The sequence below is a fragment of the Sceloporus occidentalis genome, unplaced genomic scaffold (assembly GCF_023333645.1).
Source record: "Sceloporus occidentalis isolate IW3139 unplaced genomic scaffold, rSceOcc1.0.p SCAF_109, whole genome shotgun sequence".
Lineage (NCBI taxonomy): Eukaryota > Metazoa > Chordata > Lepidosauria > Squamata > Phrynosomatidae > Sceloporus > Sceloporus occidentalis.
The window spans coordinates 2338033-2357722 of record NW_028317089.1 but is presented as its reverse complement, the minus strand read 5'-3'; the positions used below and the strand labels follow the sequence as shown (position 1 = coordinate 2357722).

Below are 19690 nucleotides of genomic sequence, written 5' to 3'. Positions count from 1 at the left end.
ATATGCCCCACAATGTACCCCGGAGCATGGCTCCTTCATACTCTATACCCATCAGATATACAACGAAAGCAAATTGAACGAAACGTAAGATTGTGGCAAACCGTCAACAACTTGGACATGTTCTTGCCCTTGACCATCACAGGAGGGGCAATTCCGCACCCAGCCATACCCCAGGCTGATCTCTGGCTGGCTGATCTGCCCCTACGTGTTGGGACCTGGTCTGAGCGTCTTTAATGTGTTTCATGATGGGTTTGGGTTTGCTGCCATCTGTTGGGGTGAAGCATCTATAACGGAAACAATGCTGTTATGTTTTATTTATATCGTGTCCCGATACTTCTGTCCACATATTGTATCTACTGCTCGTCTCTTAACCTTGTAGATGCTGATTGGCCGGAGTGAAAAAAGCCCACAGGTTGTTGGACTCATCACTCACAGCCATAACCATCCATGAGCCCTACCGATCTCTGTTATCCATTTAATACATACGCCCTGCGCACGCTGCTTCCCGCAACACGGCTCAAATATTCATAATTAAAAATATATATTGAATCACCCGGAGAATTGGGGGAAAAAGACTCGAGAAACGACTCAATGGATTCTGCGTCACGACTCGTAGTCTACGCACGCTCGGTAAATGTCCTTGTGCTTGTAGTGTTTGTGGTGAGGTAAATGCCCCTGTGCTTGTAGCGGGGGGGTGGTGAGGTAAATGCCCCTGTGCTTGTAGCGGGGGGGGGTGAGGTAAATGCCCCTGTGCTTGTAGCGGGGGGGTGAGGTTAGGTAAATTCCCCTGCCCTCCTTATCTGTTTCAGCAGTTACTGAATGTTATTGCCCTGAGCTGTAGACGCGCGAGAGGGGGCGGGCGTGTGTTGGTCACGTGGTGAGAGGGGCGTGTCACGCTGCCATTCATCTCTTCCTCAGTCCTAGCGGCACGGCTGAAGCAGGCATGGCGGAGGAGGACATCGGCGGCATCCCCCGGGCCGTCTCCGTGACCCGGCTCTCCAAGGCCCTGTCCCACACCCACCTGGACCTGCTGGGGCAGGAGCCCCTTCCGGCTGCCCCCCTGCCAAGCACCCCCAGGGTATCTGCTGCGCAATCCACCCGCAAGAGGAGACTCTCCAAGAGCCAGAGTCTGTCCGGGTCCCTGGAGAGTCTGAATGGGGTGGCCAACGAGGCCAGGGTCCTTGTCATCAACACGGGGGGGACCATAGGCATGATGTACCAGAATGACGGTGAGTGCCCTTTCTGTATGTCACCTAAAACAGCCCCCTCTGTATCTGACTGGGGAATGGATTGTCAGCTCTTAGGGTCACACATGATCTGCATGTAGTAGTTCTAAGGGATATTATTAAATTTGTAAATAGGCGCCCATTTGCCCCACAAACTGTTTGCTAGGCATTGGCTGCAGTATAGATTATATCCTGTTATCTGATTCCCTATTTTACCAAGTTACCCTTGGTGGTAGAAAAGTGGAGCAGCCTCCCAGCAGAAGTGGTAGAGGTTAATACAGTGAGGGGATTTAAACATGCTTGGGCTCCTGAATCTAAGCAGGAAAACATTCAGAATAGCCGGGGCCGACCTGCCGGCAGATTCCGGTTTTGTTGTTATAATTTGCATTTAGATGTTATCAGCGCCGCCCCCGGGGAGCGCTCCTCGGCCCCTTCTCTGCTGATTGGCTCGGCTGCCGTTTGGAAGTACTTATCGCGGTTTATGTCTTCTGGTTCAGACAGATGCCCTGTGGGCTGGGGGCCGGTACCCCGTACTTGCTGCCCCTCCGGTGGGGCGATTGGTTTCACGGTGTGCGGGGGGGACGTCACTCAGGAGCCGCTGGCTTTAAAGCCGCAGTGTGGGGCCCTCCTAAATCTTTTCACTTAGGGCCCCTAAAACCCTAGAGCCAATCCGAGTGCCGATTTGGCTTTACGCTCTGTCCGGGTGGGTTGGGGACCCTCTATGTTCCAACGTCCGGTATTTTATTATTTATCCCCAAAGCCTCTCGATCCATGCGATTCCCGGTGTTTCTGTGCAGGGTTTTAAAAAAGTGATCTTATCGCTATGGCAACCCATTAAAGACCAGTCATCAGGAACATCCCGTGGGCCGCTACAGCCAAAATAACTATACGTTTGTACTGGAATGAATATATATATATATAATATAATATAGCCACAGCTTTATTTTATTTTTTTGGGGGGGGGGGCTCAGGACCCCTTTAATACCCCGCACATGGCCGATCAGTTTCGCTGCTATGGCTGTAAGGGTTAAAATGTTTAAAGTTTTTTTCTGGTGTGTTTTAGATTTTCGATAAATGTGTTACCAGCGGGTGAAGGGCAGCGACCCCCCCCTCCCCGGATTACGCAATGCGAGGCTTCCGACAGATAAGATCCGTGTTTACATTTTATTATGTGCATTATCGTGTATTTTTTTATGGAGCTGGAATTGGGGGTTATTTAGACCAGAATCTGCTGCTGGAACGAAACGCTTTGTTTCTGCATTAAACGTAAATATTTAGAATTTTAGAATATTTATGTTTATAAACGTTTTTCGCGTGTTGACAAATTCTGTGTTTCTATGACCGATCTCACGTGTGGAAAGCTGCCTGCTCTCTCACTAGGCTACCTTTTGGAGAAGCTGCAGCTCACGGTCCATTTTCTTGCAGCTGATTGGCTGAAGTGAAGCAGCCAATGAGTGTCGCGAAAGGACTCCCATTGAAATCAGTGGAAGTACTTTCTGCACAGCTGCATTGGGGGCTTGTGTGACCCCCCCCCCCCCCCCGGGACTCTCACTGAGCCCTGTGATGTTTTCTGTTATGTGGGGGGGTAAATTCAGGGGTATGATGTCATAACCTGGCGCTCCTTTTCTTAAAGACACGCAGCTCCCTTTATTGTATTTTGGATGCCAGCCGAAGTGGGGTCTGGAGATGCTGCCCGAGGTCGCCCCCCCCCCCCCAGCTAAAAGTGTCGCCGGTCCCAACAAAAAATGCAGGAGAGACCGCTTTATAATTGTAATTGTTTGTTTATTAAATAAAGGGGCTTCCCTTTTTTAAGTCTGAATGTTCGTTTTTTATTGTTTTATTTCCCACGCGATTTCCACGGCCACAAAATCCGAGCCAAAATATTCTCTTATCTAACAGCGGTGCAAACATTGAGCGAAATCTAATCTCCCGACTGATAACGATGTGACAAACACGATACCGGCAGCACATCGCGTTAAAGGCACCGTCCGGCCATTGTACACGCTGCCCCCCCCCCCAAATTAATGGAGGGATTCAGCAGACCCCCCCCCATATACGTCTGTCCCCAGCGCGCGCCGTGCAGCGGATGTGCTCCTAATAACCAGACCACGGATGGGCCGTGCACTGCAGCTTCTCCCAAAAATTTTTTGTTTGTTTTTTTCTCATGTCTGCCACATGCTTATTTACTTTTTTTTATTATCATTTTTTTTAAATCATGCAGTTTTTTTCTTCTTCTAAAAATGGTAAATTTTATAGTAGATCACTAATTTGTGGGCACAGCTGGAGTCACGTGCTGCTTTTTTGGGGGGGGGGTCTATACAATATAAGTAAAAATGCCACCAAATTAAGCATTTTTTTTAAATACAAAAACTCCTCAAAAGTTTTTTTGAGCAAAGTTATTTTTGGTGTCCCCCGCCCCCAACCCCCCCGGGTCTTGGGTGTGTTTCAGGTTTCTTCACAGCATGCAGTTTGTAATTGGATTAAAAACATAACTTGGGGGCAGAACAAAGGGTCAGAAAAACAGCACCGGAACACGCGCGGAAAATAACCACCACCGCACAATAGCACGGAAAGAGACAAAAATATTATCGCTCCAGATCAGTAAATAGGGGAGTAACAAGCGTTGGGTAATAGGACATCCTGCTGCAGAGAGACATGGGTGCCATTAGGGGGCGCTGTTCTAACAGCTTAACATTTTAGTTCCTATAGAGTTTTTATATATATATATATATATATATATATATATATATATATATATATATATATATATATATATATTTAAAGGGGCAGGACATTTTTTTTTTTTCTTGGTACATCATATTTAACATGATTGGGGTTGTTTTGTATTGGTGGCAGAACGGATACCCCCCAAAGCCCACCATCTGCCCAGCTCCTAGGAAGGAGGCACTGGCTTATTTACTCAAAGTATCTTCTCTCTCTGTCCGAGGGTCATCACTTGGGCTATCGAGCCTGCGCTGGCCCTTTAAGGCCAGTGGCTGCCCAATGACGTAAATGGCTGTGCCAGGTGGCCGGTCCCAGCCTGCGCTGGCCCGTCGTTATCGTAAACCCGCTCTGGATTTACTACGGCTCTCCTTTTAGTGATTTGGTGTTTGTTCTGATCCGTATTATTGCAGTGCGCTGGGGAGATAAGAATTTTATAAGCCCTGACGCTGAACCGTCCCAAAATGAAATAATAAAACAAAGTACTCGTGTCATTCGTGGATAAAAAAAACAAACATATTCACTTAAATTATAATAAAAAAATAATAATATATTATGGTGTAAGCGTATATCAAAAATATGTAGCTTGTGAGCCCCCGTTGGCTAATGTATCGGTTCGTCTTAGTCGGTCTATTTTTGGTTTGTGAGACCCTTTGACTGTAGGGACTGTAAGAAGCGCCGCAGGAATTGTTGGCGCTATATAAATAAAGGATAATGAAATATATTATTATTAATAATTAATAAATATATCTATAGGCAGACAGCAGGCGTCTTGCGTGTGTTGAGCCGTTCTGTTCCGTGATTTCCAGGGATCCGTAGAAGTGTTTACATGCTGTAAATAACCGACGGCTTGAGAGCATGCGCAGCTCTTTATATTTTTAGATGTTAGGAGATGAGCTGGAGGCTGGGTGCCGTCGGTATTTATAGCTGTTCAGTATGTGGTCGTCATTCAGCCGCTCTCATTCCTTATCACGCTCTCATTCCTTATCACGTTAAGATCCCTGTTATCTCGCTACATTCCAACAACGAGGAGGCACGAAGCTATGGGACAGAATAACGAGGTTAAAATCAATATCGCATCAAAAGACTGACCACATATGAATATTAAACTCCAGAAAACTATTATTTATGTATTTCTTTTCTTTATTTCTCACCAACTTGGTCTGACTTCAGTAACATTCCAGAAATTCTCTCCAGTTGGAACTTAATGTAAGTTAGGTTTCCGTGGTGATTATGTAGAGATGCCGGGATGATTCGCCGTGACTTGCATCGGGTTGGGTTATTCTGGGTCTATGATGACGTTCAGGAATCGTTGGGTTTGTAGATATGGGAAAGTCCAAAGTATCATGACATTCTATCTTCTGTAGTAGACGGAGTACAGATAACCGGCAGCTGGGAATACCGCGCTTCACAATGGCGCCTCACACCGTTGAAGTGGTCCTAAGTCTACCTTCTAGAATGGCGGACAGATTAAGAACCCGTCTGATCCCGTGGGAGGGATGGAATGTAGGGAGGGACGAGGATGAAGGAGCTTTCAACTTCTTAGGCACAGAAATTAGAAATTCAATGTTCAAGGTGCTGTTCCACCTACTCGGTGGAATTTAACACTTTTATAACCAAATGCAGAGGTAGCGGTTGAAGGACACCCTTCTCATTCCAAGCTGGAGACTCACGTGGACCTTTTTAGATTGCATTGGGGTACACGGGGACACGCTGGTTGTATAAGCCAAGAACAGAGGTTGGCCTAGGTTTACATACAAGGGCTCCTAAAAACATAAAGTTTACCAGGAATAAAACTCCTCCACCTTCCACCCTTATAACATTCCTCGGTCCTTGTCTTAGATTGTTGGGTTATGGTGGAAAGACATGTCCTAGGATACATCTTCCCTGTGTTTGTCTGTTAATGTGGAGCCAGCGTTTGGTTATATGACTTGTTATTTTATGATCACACTTTTGAGGACCCAGCCCATCGCGTGGCTGGTACGTCCTGCTTAGATCTGATGGCTGTTTTTGGTTGATCGCTGAGTAAAGGTCCACGTTCTGTCTTCTTCTGTGTTTCAGTGCTGGCTCCTCAGGCCAACTCCTTTGCAAAGGCTTTGAAGAAGCTCCCGATCCTCCACGATGAGGCGTACGCCCAGCAAACCAAACTTTACGAATTCCTCGAATTCCCCGAAGACACCTTGGTGCTCCCGTAAGTGACCGCTTTCCATTCTATTCCTGATGCCCAAGATCTGGTTCATGGAAACCACTACACCTAATTATTACCTGTCCTTCTTTACGGTGGATGTGAAAAACATTCCAGAGTCTCTAAATTACATTTATCCTATAGAACAATAACACAAATCCAAACACACAGGTTAACCTCATAGCCTGAGGGACACGTGACCACCAAGGCTTGGGTTTCGTAGACTTCTTCTCAAATTATCATTTTAATCAATCCCTTGGACTCAATTCTTTAATGATGTATCCGTTTGACCTGCGGGGTTCCTCAAGGCTCCTCGGGTTGGAAATAGAATGCATTCTAACGAGGAGCTCAATTCATTAAGCGCAATTCATATGAGACTGAATTTGGTTCAGGTCCACATTGTTACCAATTCATGTTTTTTTTTCCCCTTTAACAATCAAAATGATTTGCCTGAATGGATTGCTTGTAAACAGATTCCAATTAGTGAAATTCCATCATTATACGTTCTGCTGATGCTTTGCTGAAAAAAACAAAAACAGCTGTAAAGATCGACCTGTATATAAAATGTATTTTTTTTTCCGACAGAAAACCCACTTGGGTCCCGTAGCAAAACCTTCAGTGTTTGCGGTTCCGTGTATCGACTGTATGCCCCGGGAAACCGTAGTGTGAATAATATTTACAACATCTGCTGTTTTTGTAACACTGGGAATCTATTTTTTTAATTACTTGATGCCTATGTATTTATTTTTTTTTTACAATTTTAAACATAGAAACCTAAATTAAAAAATCCAGCAAAGATTTTTTTTTTATTTTTTTTTTTCCCCCCTGACAGTTTACCTGGATTCCTCCTTAAAGCGTCCCCATCCTCACGTTTTATGCATCATCGATTTCAGACAAATTATGATAAAATGAATAAATACGAGCAATAATGGCTTTTTAGAAGCATTTTATTTAAATTCGAACATAGAATTTATTCAGAAGTTGAACCCGATTATTGACCTAAAATCAAGTACTTTCCTACCATTTCTCTTATGGTCAATATTTTATTTATACATATATTTTCTGCTGTGCTCCAGAATAAAATGTTTGTGTGTTTTGAGTGACACTATTATAGACAGGATACTTTGTAAAACTATTATAAAACTTTTTATCAGTATAACTTTTTTTGTTTTGTTGTATAGTAGTAGGTTGAAAATAAGACTTCAGTCCTTTCAACCTTTCACACATACCTTCTAAAGTTGATCCAAAAAAGGCAAAAAAACCCTCTACTTGGGCAATTAACGATTTATGCCACAACAGGGAATAAAATCCTTTTTGATTGCAAAGCGAATATCAGATTAACCCTGGATCAACTTTCTAATACGACAGTCCTTTTAACAGTTGTAGCCATTTGTGTTATGCTGAACCAGAAAAGCATCCAGACCTTTATTAAAAAAGAGTTCCATATTCTTATTGTTCTTACTGTGAATAACCCTTTCCTCTGCCGGTGCTGAAATCTCCTTTCCTCTGCCGGTGCTGAAATCTCCTTTCCTCTGCCGGTGCTGAAATCTCCTTTCCTCTGCCGGTGCTGAAATCTCCTTTCCTCTGCCGGTGCTGAAATCTCTTTTCCTCGTGTCTTTTGTAGAGACCTCTTGGTGAACAGGTCACTAGTGAGCTGTTTATACTGACCTTGTACGTAAAAAATTGTTTCTTATAGACTTTCCAAACAGAAAAAAAGAATCGTGTACACCATACTGGAGTATTCTCCGCTGCTGGATTCCTGTAACATGACTACCGATGACTGGGCCAAAATCGCAAAAGATATCCAGGTGAAGTTCTTAAATATTTTACTACGTGACAAAAAGACACACGTGGAATATTTTTCATGCCTGAGCTCTGGTTTTTGTTTAAAAAAAAAAAAACAATTAAAAAAAATGATAATAAATTTAAATATATAAACAAAAACAATTAATGTTTCTTTTCCCACATTCCTGTGACTGCAAATGAAATAATACAAAGCATTTGTAGATACCTGAGAGAATTAACCCTTTGCCTTTCCTAATTGCTTCTGCTTTGTTTATTCTGGGGATCTGTTCTTTTTACGAGAGCATCAGTGCAGGAGAAAACCCCCCCCCCCACAAATCCTTACCGACCATGTATCCGTCCCAAAAGTATTCCCCTTTTTCTCGTTCCTCTAATTTAATTAAAAGCCTTAATTTCCCAGGGATTGCACTACTACACTCTTACACTAGAGGGCGCTGCATCGTAGGAAAAACCTTCCGACTCTGCGATGTGCCGTTTGTTCTCACCAGATGGTCGTCTCTTATTTATTGTTTTGAGTAACTCCGTTGACGTATGGAGTGTTTATTTGCCAGTAATATATAAAATAATTCTATAATACTTAATTTTATGGTTTAATTACGATCTGGGGCCGGTGTAGCGTTACACAACGACCCAGTAATAATTTCTATTAATCCTAATTTAGGCTTCCAAGAAATCTTTTATGAAATTTAGTTGGGTTTTTTGTGGTTTTTTTTTTTAATTATTTATTTACTAAAAATGAATATGTATTTTAACTGATAAAAACACATGATTCGGTCTCATTTCAGTCTCTGAGATTGCACTACTGTATAAACATAAGAAAATTGTTGCTTTCACAGCAGCCCGCTATCTCCCAGAAATCCTATTTCAGTTTCATTTGCTGGAGAACAATTCTAGTATTGTTCAGAAAGCCAGAGGTGCTGCACGTTGGGGAGATATTAGGAAGATGGACATTTTGTATCAAGAAACTGTAGGCGAGATGATGTTGAGCCAGCATATGGATGATAGAAAACTGGGTTCTGGCTGTAAAAACTTTGAGGAATCGGCCTAATTCTATGCGTGTGATCGGGACAGATTTATTGAGAATTAAGAACATTATCTGTTGACTCACCGTCACTCGCTCTGCTCCCCTTAGAAACACTATGAGCATTTTGATGGCTTTGTCATTCTTCATGGAACAGACACAATGGCCTACACTGCGTCAGCGCTGTCCTTTATGTGCGAACATCTGGGGAAACCCATCGTATTGACCGGCTCCCAGGTATGTAAAATGACATGGTGGAGAACACTTTTATGTATTTCATCATTATGGGAATATTCACTCAACTTCAGTTCCCGGTGGCCAGCCGATGATACCTAGTGGTACGTTTGTGCTGCCGCGCCAACTGTTGCAACCAGCCGCTTAGACGAGGCCAGTAGGTATTTTTTGGGATCCACATGAAAAATTGATGGCTAATTTGGAGTGTTTGGGCATTTGCCTAAAGTATTTCAGATCGGTCAGAGCTTGTAATAGTTCTTCGGGTGGCAACCAAAGTGAATTTTCCTTAACCAAATCACATAGCAGCATATAAGTAAAAAAAAAAAAAAAAAAACAACCTTTTTTTTTTCTCCTTTTTTAATTCTATTTTTCCCCCTTTAAAAATCTGCACAATTCCATATCTTCTACCTAAGCTGGGCTCGTTTCTTATCTCGCTTAGGTAAGTCATAGAAGACATGAGCTCCGATAATACTGATGTAAGTCCCTCTCTGGCCACCTTTTTTCTGCTTTAAGCTGCGTTTGGATCCCTAACAAGTCAGATGCTGATGATACGTACGTTTTTAAATGGTTTACAGATGCTACTGAGACTCAAAAGAAGTCCTACTACAGATCCACCGCAGCTTCATCCATTTCCACCCAGCGAGCCAAGTGGTTCCTGATATCAAAGTGGAAATCTAGATCTTATCTTGAACCTTTTTTCCCCCACCAGGTTCCAATATATGAGATGAGGAATGATGGTCGAGACAACTTGCTGGGGGCTCTTCTGATCGCCGGACAGTTTGTCATACCAGAGGTGAGTAGACCACCAACTTGCAGACCATTATGTTTTCTGCCGCACCCCATGAACGGCTTGCCCCGTGTCCCAAAATCCCCTCCTTGCTCCAAAATGGAACAAGAGTCCCCTGAACCCTTTACCTACCCATTAACGCAGGTTGGAAATATATATATTAGCCCTGTTGCCTGCATCCGCCAATAAAATCTAGCCGATGAGCGAAACTTAGAAATTTTAAATTAACTTTTTTTTGCCGGACCTCCGTGACATTTCGATAGACAAATGGCCAAATGAACGCGTAGATTTGTGAATCATGACATTGTTAAACGCGTGATTTATACGCTACACGATTTATAAGCGATACCAGTCGTAATTGGGATTTTTAAAAACCATTCAAGCCAAATCTAATTGTCGGCACAAAGCAGATGCTTTTGGCTTCGCTTGGGCTAATATCTCCCCGGACGTGGCTCTCGCCGAGCGTCCGTGTGCGTTCGCTGTTTAAACGGATTAGCGATGCACACGGCTGCCCAGAAAAGAAAACCTTCTGATTCTTGTTTTATTATCTGTTCGATCTGAGTGCTCCGTCTGGAATAAAGTGATTCAGCGAGCCATGTGTTCTGTTTCTAGCACGACGCGTGTTCGCGATTAGATGTGCCGCCTGCCGAGCCTAAATATTTAAAAATTTAATTTAACATTTGTGGGTACTTTTTTTTTTTATTTATAAGGAAGCCAAATTTTAAATTGGAAGCCTCTGGGGTCCGTTAGCTGGCCGCGATTCTCCAGCTGACTTAGGGTCCGCAAACCCTGCTTAGCTGCGGCAAATCTAAATTACTGATGATGCCGCATTAAATATTAACGTGCCCGTGGCTCGTAAAGAAAATATTGAATTTGACCGTGGATTAGAAATATATTAGTCTACTGAGAATAGTCGTTTCGCACTCCCTGTAAATGTATTTAGTCCAAAAAAAAAATGTCACGATGTACAAGTCTTCTGCCGGGCTGGCAAAGAATTTGGGAGCCGGACTCGGAATTTTTTATAAAAAAAAAAGTGTATATTTTTAAGGGGATCTTGAAGTTTAGAAAAAAAATGTAAAATTTTAGGAGCTACAGATACCTTTCATTTGAGGGGTCGGTGAGCTAATGAAAGGAGCTTATTGGGGGAGAGACAGAACCATAAGGTCCAAACAGCATTCCATATGATCCATAAAGAACCCAAACAGGGACCTCCGTGTTAAAAATTGAAATTCAAAGGGTTTCGTTGGTCGCCGTGCATCAAAAGTCCCATTTTCTGCCGTTTTGTAGAATATGGATGAAAGCTTCTGCACAGTTCTACTAAATACCCCCCCCCCCCTCCGCATACATGCTCATCGTATGTGGGACACGCGCTTGGGCTCAAAACACCGGAAGAGGTTAATTGCTTGCGTTCAGTATGGACAACAGGCTCATCGCAAAAGATTATTTTCCCAAAAACTCCTACATTTATCCCCAAAATGTAGCCACCTAAAATATTTAAAGGTTCTACCTATATCTGCAGTAAAATTTTCATGTTATGGCCATGCTTCTTTTTGCCTTTTTTATTTTTTTAAATAAATTTATATAGGCGACTATATGGTTCCCACCTGGCTCATAAAGTGTTTTTCCATGTGGTTTTTCTTATTTTTTAACCCTTTTTCTTCTTCCTTCGGAGGACGCTTTATCTTGAGTTTATTATCGTGCTTCAAAGGGTTGGCCCTTTTAATGTCGTAACGCCGGCTTTGTACACAGACGTGTTTCTCTGCTTCGTTACAGGTGTGCTTGTATTTCCACCACAAGCTCTACAGGGGCAATCGGGTGACTAAGGTAGATGCTGGAAGTTTCAATGCCTTTACATCTCCCAACTTGCCTCCACTTGCCAACGCCGAAGTCGATATTACAAGTAAGATGCCCTGCCGTGTCATCCCTGTCATTTATGGCACCCAGCAGAGTCTCTCTTGCGTTTTTTTTTTTTTTTTTTTGGGCTTAGGATAAATCCTGTGCTAATCACCTTCAAGGGACACAGACGGCTTTCTTCACGCGATTAAAAAGTTATCTCGCCCCATTGAAGAACGAGCTTTGTCTTGTTTGTACGTACTGTTTTTTCTTATATCAGCATTTTCAACCGAAATCATCCTGGTTTCAATGCTTTCTACCCAAAACTGGCTGCCAGAAAACTAAACATATAAAAAAAAATAATAATAATAAAACAAAAAAAAAAAACCCAGAAATTTATAATGGGTATTAAAGCAGATCTGCCCTTTTCCCCCTAATTTTGTATCCATGAAATCCCTGAAGAATCGCATATACTGGTTTATTTACCAAGTTCTGAGGAGCCATGATACATTACGCATCACCAGGTCAGCCCATCGTGCTGTAGGAAATCTCCGGGATTGTTCTTCATAATACAGAGGGAAGTAGATGCAATGAAGTTTTGCACCTTAACGAGAAATTCCTGCAACTCATTCTCATTCATGACTGTGTGAGAAAGTTTTCGGAAAATCTACTTTTTTTTTTTTTTTCTTGTCGCACTTACCTATTTATTTATTTATATTTTTTTATTATTATTATTTATTATTATTTTATTTATTTATTTTTTAGATTTCCACTAACCTAAAATTAAATGTAAATATTGATAACAATAGGCCTATTATGGCCAAATTAAGTACTAAATTAACCCAATTTATTTTTTTTTTTTATTTTTATATTTTTTTAATTTATAATCCAAAAACTAAAAAGCAACAGATCGGATATACATTTCATATATTCCTTTTCTAACCAGAACTCCTGGTGGAAAGATGGTTATAACCAAATTTATTATTTTTTTTATGTATTTTTAGAGTTTTTTTTTTTTTTTAACCCTGTACCTCCCCTGTGTACTAATGTTATACATGTTCTAAGTGTCATCGCTATGTATTAAGTTATTTATTGCGCAAAGGGTGGCATACGCTGGCTGTAAATAGTTATTTTCTGACCTCCCAGAGCCTCGTGAAGGTGAGCCCTCGGCTTGTTGACCTGATTGTCGCTGTGATGTGTTTTGTGTAGTCGGCAAAACGCTCTCCTCAAAGCTTGCCATTCTTGTTTGATTTCATAACTTTGAGTGAATCCGCCACTCCTTAGGGAGGTGCCATGTTTGAAAGTTCTTTTACTTTTTTAATTTTGCAAGTCCTGCCCTGTGGAAATTTTGTTTGCCCGGTAAACATTTGCCCCTCTCCTGAAACCCCAAAAATTCTTAGAACCCCTACGTTCGGGGGGAAATTAATATTTTGATACATTTTATTACAGCTTACGGGTTTTGGATTTGAGAATTAAGTTTACAATCTAACGGAAAGGGAATGGTCACAATAATTTAGCCAACTTAATTTAATAAAATTGGCTTTTTGGTTCTATGCCACAGTAATTGTTTTGGAAAAGTGACAGATCTGCTGTAATTTTTATATTATTTCAAATCGTAAAGGGAATTAATAAATAAAATATTATATATATTACGTAATACGATACAGGTTCCTCCTATATGAAGGATCATATTATTAACAATATAAATCAAACCAAATGACTAGATGCCAAACTATGAAGTACCAAGGTACGCATTTTAATATTATTATATTATTATTATATATTTGTTGACGTAATGAACTGGAATTAAAATGTTGAAATCGGTATCAGGTACGTTGGGAATGACTGGTCTGGGGACTGGTAAAAGCTCTCCCCATAAGCCGTGTTATTTGAAGTTGATGTGTTTTGGTTGAGCACAGGGATGATATTTTCCGTCGCGCATTGATCACCAGGCACAGATGTGGAAGAACTTCCTGTAAGCGTGCAGCACAAAATGGCTTCCCCCTCATAGCTTGCTTAAAACCATTATTCACAGTTTCTGGTATTTCATATCTTGCCTTAATAATGGGAAAGTCTTGGAGTGCCGCCATTTTGTCTCACGTTATGTAGATTTGGCCATTACAGGGACCTAGAAAATTAGGTACAGCTTTGGAGAATTCTCCTTTTTTTAATTGTGATTTATCATCCCCTTACTCCTGTTTCCTGCTTCTTGTACCTTGGCTGATAAGGGTTTGCTTGTATTCCTGCAGTTAACTGGGACACCGTTTGGAGAGCAAACACCACCAAGAAGTTCATTGTCCATACGGATATGAACAGGAACGTGGGCCTTCTCCGGATATTTCCTGGGATCACCGCAGCCACCGTACGTTCGCAAACTCTCCTTTATCTCGGCTTGAAAACCACTAACGTTGCGGCTGTTTAAGAAATAGGCCTATCATTGAGTCCAAATTGGTTGGAACGTTTTGGAATGTCTCGGCTCCTTTATGGAGGGATCAGAGTCGCATCTGATTCTGTGAATATGTTGGTCCATCAAGACGGTGCCACCAGCTTTTTAAGGCTCCGTCTCGTTTGGTTCCAGCAGGGAAACCTCAGCGTTCATCGCATCTAACAGAAGATGCTCTAGGAGCATTAAATCTCACTTGACCCGGTTCCGAGCCGTAGTTTTATATTTATTGCTATTATGAAACAGTGTTGCGTGAGCGAATGAATGGGCAGACTATGGCATTCCGCTGTCAAATTCTAGTTTACCGACAAAATAATGGCAAGCATATCTGTGAGAAGGCACACAGTGGTCTCTCCATCATGTCGTTAATACGAGTGCCGGTGTTTTTACAATGTATACCTTTTTTTTTTTTTTTTTTTTTTCTCTAAAGGTAAAGGCTTTCCTGCAGCCACCGATGGAAGGCATCGTGCTCGAGACGTACGGGTCTGGTAATGCGCCGGATTGCCGCCTCGACCTACTTCATGAGCTGAAGGCCGCTACGGAGCGAGGGGTGGCCATTGTTAACTGCACCCAGTGCCTGCGAGGGTCCGTCACCGAGTCGTACGCAACGGGAAAGGTCTGTACTCTATTAAGAGACGTATACGGTGAACTGGACCGACCCTAAACCTCCCGAGCCCCGTATAGAACCGGCCGTAAAATCCGAAACACAATGAATCCAAAGAATGGCGATGTCACAGCACGAGCGTTCTCTGTCATCAAAAAGGGCAGAACAAATATAATTACTGCCGTGGAATGCATTGTAGATTCACACCCTCGGTGAGATGCCACGTGCCTCCACCTCAAACAGCAGCTTCCACGCCGAAGAGTGATTTATCCTTTAAAAAACCAGGAGATTTATCATAAATCTTCCGAAATACTCCGTTTTTAATTTAGCGATGCCATAAATGTGCCGTGTTTTTCGGAGCTCCTTTTCTGCCCTATTTGACGGCAAAAGAAATCCCAACAAGAGTAGGGGTTTGGTCGAATAACTACTGAGGGGTTTTAAATAGCGGCCGTCACTGGATAAAAAAATGTATAAAAAAATTCATAATAATAATAATAATAAAAAAAAAACAAAAAAAAAAACAACGTTCTGCGTACCAGAACTCTGGATAGATGGACTTCGTTATATTATTTGGAGGCGTCTCTTCCATCCTCCTGATAAGCTGGGTGGAATAAATTGTGTAAAGGATCTGAAATCCAGATCCGCGTTGGGCATAAAATACAGAAGATAACAGCGGCTTAGTAAAAATATCAGCGTTGTGACTACAAAGCGCGCGTCTGTCAGCGGGTAAAGGAAAAGCGTGTAATACCCCGGCTTTATACATCGTATCTAAGCGTGACGTTTAATGACACGTGTGTTCAAACACAAGCATGCCCTTCAAACCTGGCTGTGAACCCATTAAACGATATCCCGTAGTTTCGGCCTTTTTAGAAAAGTTTTTAGTGTGTTCTTGATTCGGAATATAACATCGTATCTGGAGAACTTTTACTTGGTTTAATAATATGGCGGCTTGGATTCCGACGTTTAAGGAATGTGACGTTTGATGTTGGACGGTGCGATTTGTTGACATGTTGTGTGTATTTTTGTCAGGCTCTCTCCGAGGTTGGGGTCATACCGGGATGTGACTTGACTCCAGAAGCTGCTCTGGCCAAGTTGTCCTATGTTCTGGGCAAAACCCACTTAACCCAGGAGGTGAAGAGGAAGGTAAGCGTTGAGGGCCTTGGGTTCCCATGATTATACCGCCTGATCGTTTCAATCGCACATACCGCACCATCACGTCTACACATCAACCCCCCCGTTATTCTTCCAACGCCTTTGGTAAATCGGTGCTTTAACCGACCCTGACCAGTGAACCCAACCGCACGGCAAGAACCCAACGGGTCACCATACCAATATCTGGAAGTATGTATAAATGTTACTGCTCGAGGGGGAAAAATAGCCAAATTCAGACGACGTTATAGCCAACTCCGCGTTACAGAGGGGTTTTAATAACCGTGATACATATTTAATGCTTGCAATTTATTTGACTTCTTTTGTGATGATAAATTAAAGGAGCTTATTGTCATTTTATTATGAGTGTTAAATATTAATGTGTCAGGCGAGGCGATATATAACATTTGATATGAATGCGCACAAAGTTTGATTAGCCGGATGAGGGAAAGGAAGAATTTAACTCCGGAGGGTTGGTGTCCATGGCTCCTGACTTCATGTTTCACACAACGAGTCCAAAACGCTAAAGGTGGACAATCCAGCGGTAGAACGCGGAGGGGCCAAGTCGTTCCGTCTGCCGGTGCTTCCGTCGTAATTTTCTTTCCCCCCCCCCGTAGATGCTGTTTGTCAATCTCAGGGGAGAAATGACAGTCAGTGCCACTGGAGCCAAGATTTCCCTTCGAGACAGCAGATTTATTCAAGTCGTTGCCAAGTCTGTTGGTGTGAGCTGCAAAGAGGTGCGCTTCCCCGGGACGCCCGCGTTTCATATGTGTACCTGTTCTAAAGTATTTGAGTAAATGCGTTACATTGTCCTACAGTCAAGTAGCCGTCCGTCATCCTCTCCCAATTCCACGCCGACCCGTCTCCGTTAATAAGGCCCATGGCCCAAGAAGAGACCTTTGCGCTCCTTATCTTCTCTTTCTATGTTGGCCCAACTTCAACTAAAGACTCTATTGTCTCTTTGGCTGATCCATCTCCTTATCAAACATACTTTTCCGATGTTTTAGGAGCTCGAAGCCGTCCGAGATGCCCTCACGCCAGCTTTAGCCTGCGCAGCCGCTAAGACTGGAGACATCAACGCCTTGGAAGCCATACGCGACATGGTAATCTCGGGACGGGGGCAGATCCTCTGACGTATCGGGGGCGCGTTGGGTATTTTTATGATGCTGCTTCGTCTCTGGCCCCTCCGTGACCTGTTGTTTATTTACACACCAGGGAGGAAACTTTAGCAACGAGGACTATGACGGCCGGACCCCGTTGCACGTGGCTTCCTGCGAGGGTCATTACAACGTGGTCCAGTACCTTTTGAGTCACGGCGCCACCGTTTACGCCAAGGATCGCTACGGTGACACGCCGCTGATGAATGCCGTGAAATTCCGGTAACTGACTCCTTATAACTTTTTTCAATAATTAAAAAAAAAAAAACAGGATTAAATACTAAAGATAATTGGGGGGGGGGGGGGCAGGGGACTACCGGCAGTCTTCATTGTGTCACCAGATGACCCTCCGCTGGCTTCTGATTAGCTGCAAAGGCTTTTTTGCGTAGATTAACATGGAGAATGATTCCTTTTCCAAGCGTGGGTGGTGGTTTTTGGCTGTGGTTGGGGTTTCATTAAGAAATCACGAGGGGAGGAGACGTGGGAGAATGTGGAAAAGAAGAGATTTCTGCCACTCCTGGGTGCTGCCCCGGGTGTTTCACAAAATAGGTTTCTTAAGATGTGTTTTTCAGTGCCGCGCCTTTAAAACGAGGCTGCCGCGGCACGCTGCTGTCAGTACAGATTCAGACGGGGTGGCTGCGCTTCTACACTTTAGCTCGCTTTTTGATAATGCTTGAAAAAAGGTGTTTTTTTGTCTCCCGAATGCCAGCCTGCAAATACTCATCTCAAGTCCAAGTATTCAAGGAATGTATTTGTTTTAGAGTCAAAATACCGGAAATAAAACTGATTTCTGGAACTGGATAGGTGACAGAATTCTGATGCTGTTGCTGTAGCAACCAGATCGTTTGCGTATGCATGTCTTAAAATAAATACATTCTTTGCCTTCTTGACTATTTCAAAGGTTATAGATATTTGTCAACTTTAATGGGAAAGTAAAAAATTTCCAGTTGTGGATGTTTCATTTAAAAGGTATGCTATGAACCACCTCTACCCGGGCTCCATGCATATCAACTACTAATCAAAATGCCCCTTGAGTGTCTGTTAGCGCCCCAGGCTACTCTAGGCTTCCGTAATTTGAACGAGAATGCCTGACCGAGCCAACTGGGAGGGAAAAAATCCATGTTAGGCATGTTCTGGAGCTGATTGTGAGACTCCAAGTCCATGGATAAACCCCAGAGCATGCGCAGGGACTGGCTGATAGAGCATGAAGATACTTCAGCAGACATAACTTCAAATCTAGGGTCATAAAGGAGAAAGAGACTTTAAGATAACAAAGTGCTTTCGATTAAGACAAAAAATAAAACCATAGTAGATGAAGAGCGGCTGACATAGGATGCAAAAAACTTTTGACCTATACATTAGCTATAACTTGGCTTTCACAATGTTTCTGCATAAATCAAATGATTTTAACTTTAAAATGCCCTCTTTGGCTTTTTTTTGGACAGATACCCTTTAAAAATATCCATGTTTTCCGGATATCATTTCCAAGCAGTGGATTGGGGGGGGGGGGGGGGCGCGACGATTCTCCCGGGGAAATCTTAGTAATAATTTGTATAGGTTTGCGGTTTTTCTTTTTATGACATCATGTTCCGTGTTTTTATATCTCTTGGTGAAGGCGATTGGAAGTCATCAAGCTGCTCCGTCAGACGGGGGCGCATCTTTCGTGGGAAGAGTTGGAACACAGCGGAACGGAACTTTGCAGGTAATTGGAAAAAAAACCCAGAAACGGCAGTCTGATTATAAAAAAAAAAAATAAAAAAATAAAAATAAAAAATTAAATAAAATGTACCGAACGGCACAAATGCACACGTTTACATAAAAATATATAGAATATCTCAAAAAGATGGATAGTCAGTTTATTTAGTGTAAAACTAGTGGATAAAATTGACTTTCAGCACTCTGCTCTGGTCTTGCCTGATGGACAGTTCTAGATGCAGCACCTATTGCGTGGCTCTAGATCCGGTGGGCGCACGTTCCTATTGGCTGGGGTGACGACAGGAAAAATTATTTTGGACTAAAAAAATTTTGAGATTTGAGGTGCTGGGGTTTTTTTTTTTCCACTGGGGGGGGGCAGAGCCTTTTTTGGGAAATAAATTGCATTATTTTAGACACCCAACCCCCCCCCCGTGCGTAAATTCCCTTTCTTAGAATATTTTTGCAGATTTTATGACAGACGGTATTTTCTGCCTTTTTCTCCCCGTTTTGTGGAAAGCGTAACCTTAGCGACGTGGTTGCATCATATCCCCACGCGGGTGCGAGAGATCGGTGCGAACGAAGGACTTGTGAACGCAGGCGAAGCGTTTATTACACCTGCAGAAACCTGCTAAAGCGGCGTGTTTACCGCGGACGGAGGGCGCGGTCTGCGTGTAACCCGTCTCACCAACCCTAGGGGTCCGCGTCATCGTACACAGGGACCGCTCCGTGTGCCCAGAAAACGGCGTTCATTTTATTTGGCATTCATTACAATCTGTTCCCACATATACATGTAGAATCTGCCGGCAGATCGGCCCCATCCGGCCCCCGTCCA

At 42.8% G+C, this 19690-nt stretch overlaps 2 protein-coding genes across 2 annotated transcripts in view; both read left to right on the top strand.

Annotated features, from left to right (window-relative positions):
- LOC149283193 (ATP-dependent RNA helicase TDRD9-like) overlaps positions 1–451 on the top strand; it is a 35914-nt gene extending 35463 nt beyond the window's left edge. The window contains exon 35 of the mRNA XM_089497874.1: positions 380–451. Within this exon, the coding sequence (XP_089354000.1) occupies positions 380–451 (72 nt within the window). The remainder of the gene's footprint in view (positions 1–379) is intronic.
- Positions 452–943: 492 nt separating this feature from the next.
- Positions 944–19690, top strand: part of LOC149283192 (60 kDa lysophospholipase-like) — a 29537-nt gene continuing 10790 nt past the window's right edge. The window contains exons 1-13 of the mRNA XM_089497873.1: positions 944–1229; positions 6009–6138; positions 7829–7940; positions 9068–9193; positions 9900–9983; positions 11751–11877; positions 14060–14172; positions 14684–14869; positions 15887–16000; positions 16624–16743; positions 17014–17109; positions 17222–17385; positions 18779–18865. Of these exons, the coding sequence (XP_089353999.1) occupies positions 944–1229; positions 6009–6138; positions 7829–7940; positions 9068–9193; positions 9900–9983; positions 11751–11877; positions 14060–14172; positions 14684–14869; positions 15887–16000; positions 16624–16743; positions 17014–17109; positions 17222–17385; positions 18779–18865 (1745 nt within the window). The remainder of the gene's footprint in view (positions 1230–6008; positions 6139–7828; positions 7941–9067; positions 9194–9899; positions 9984–11750; positions 11878–14059; positions 14173–14683; positions 14870–15886; positions 16001–16623; positions 16744–17013; positions 17110–17221; positions 17386–18778; positions 18866–19690) is intronic.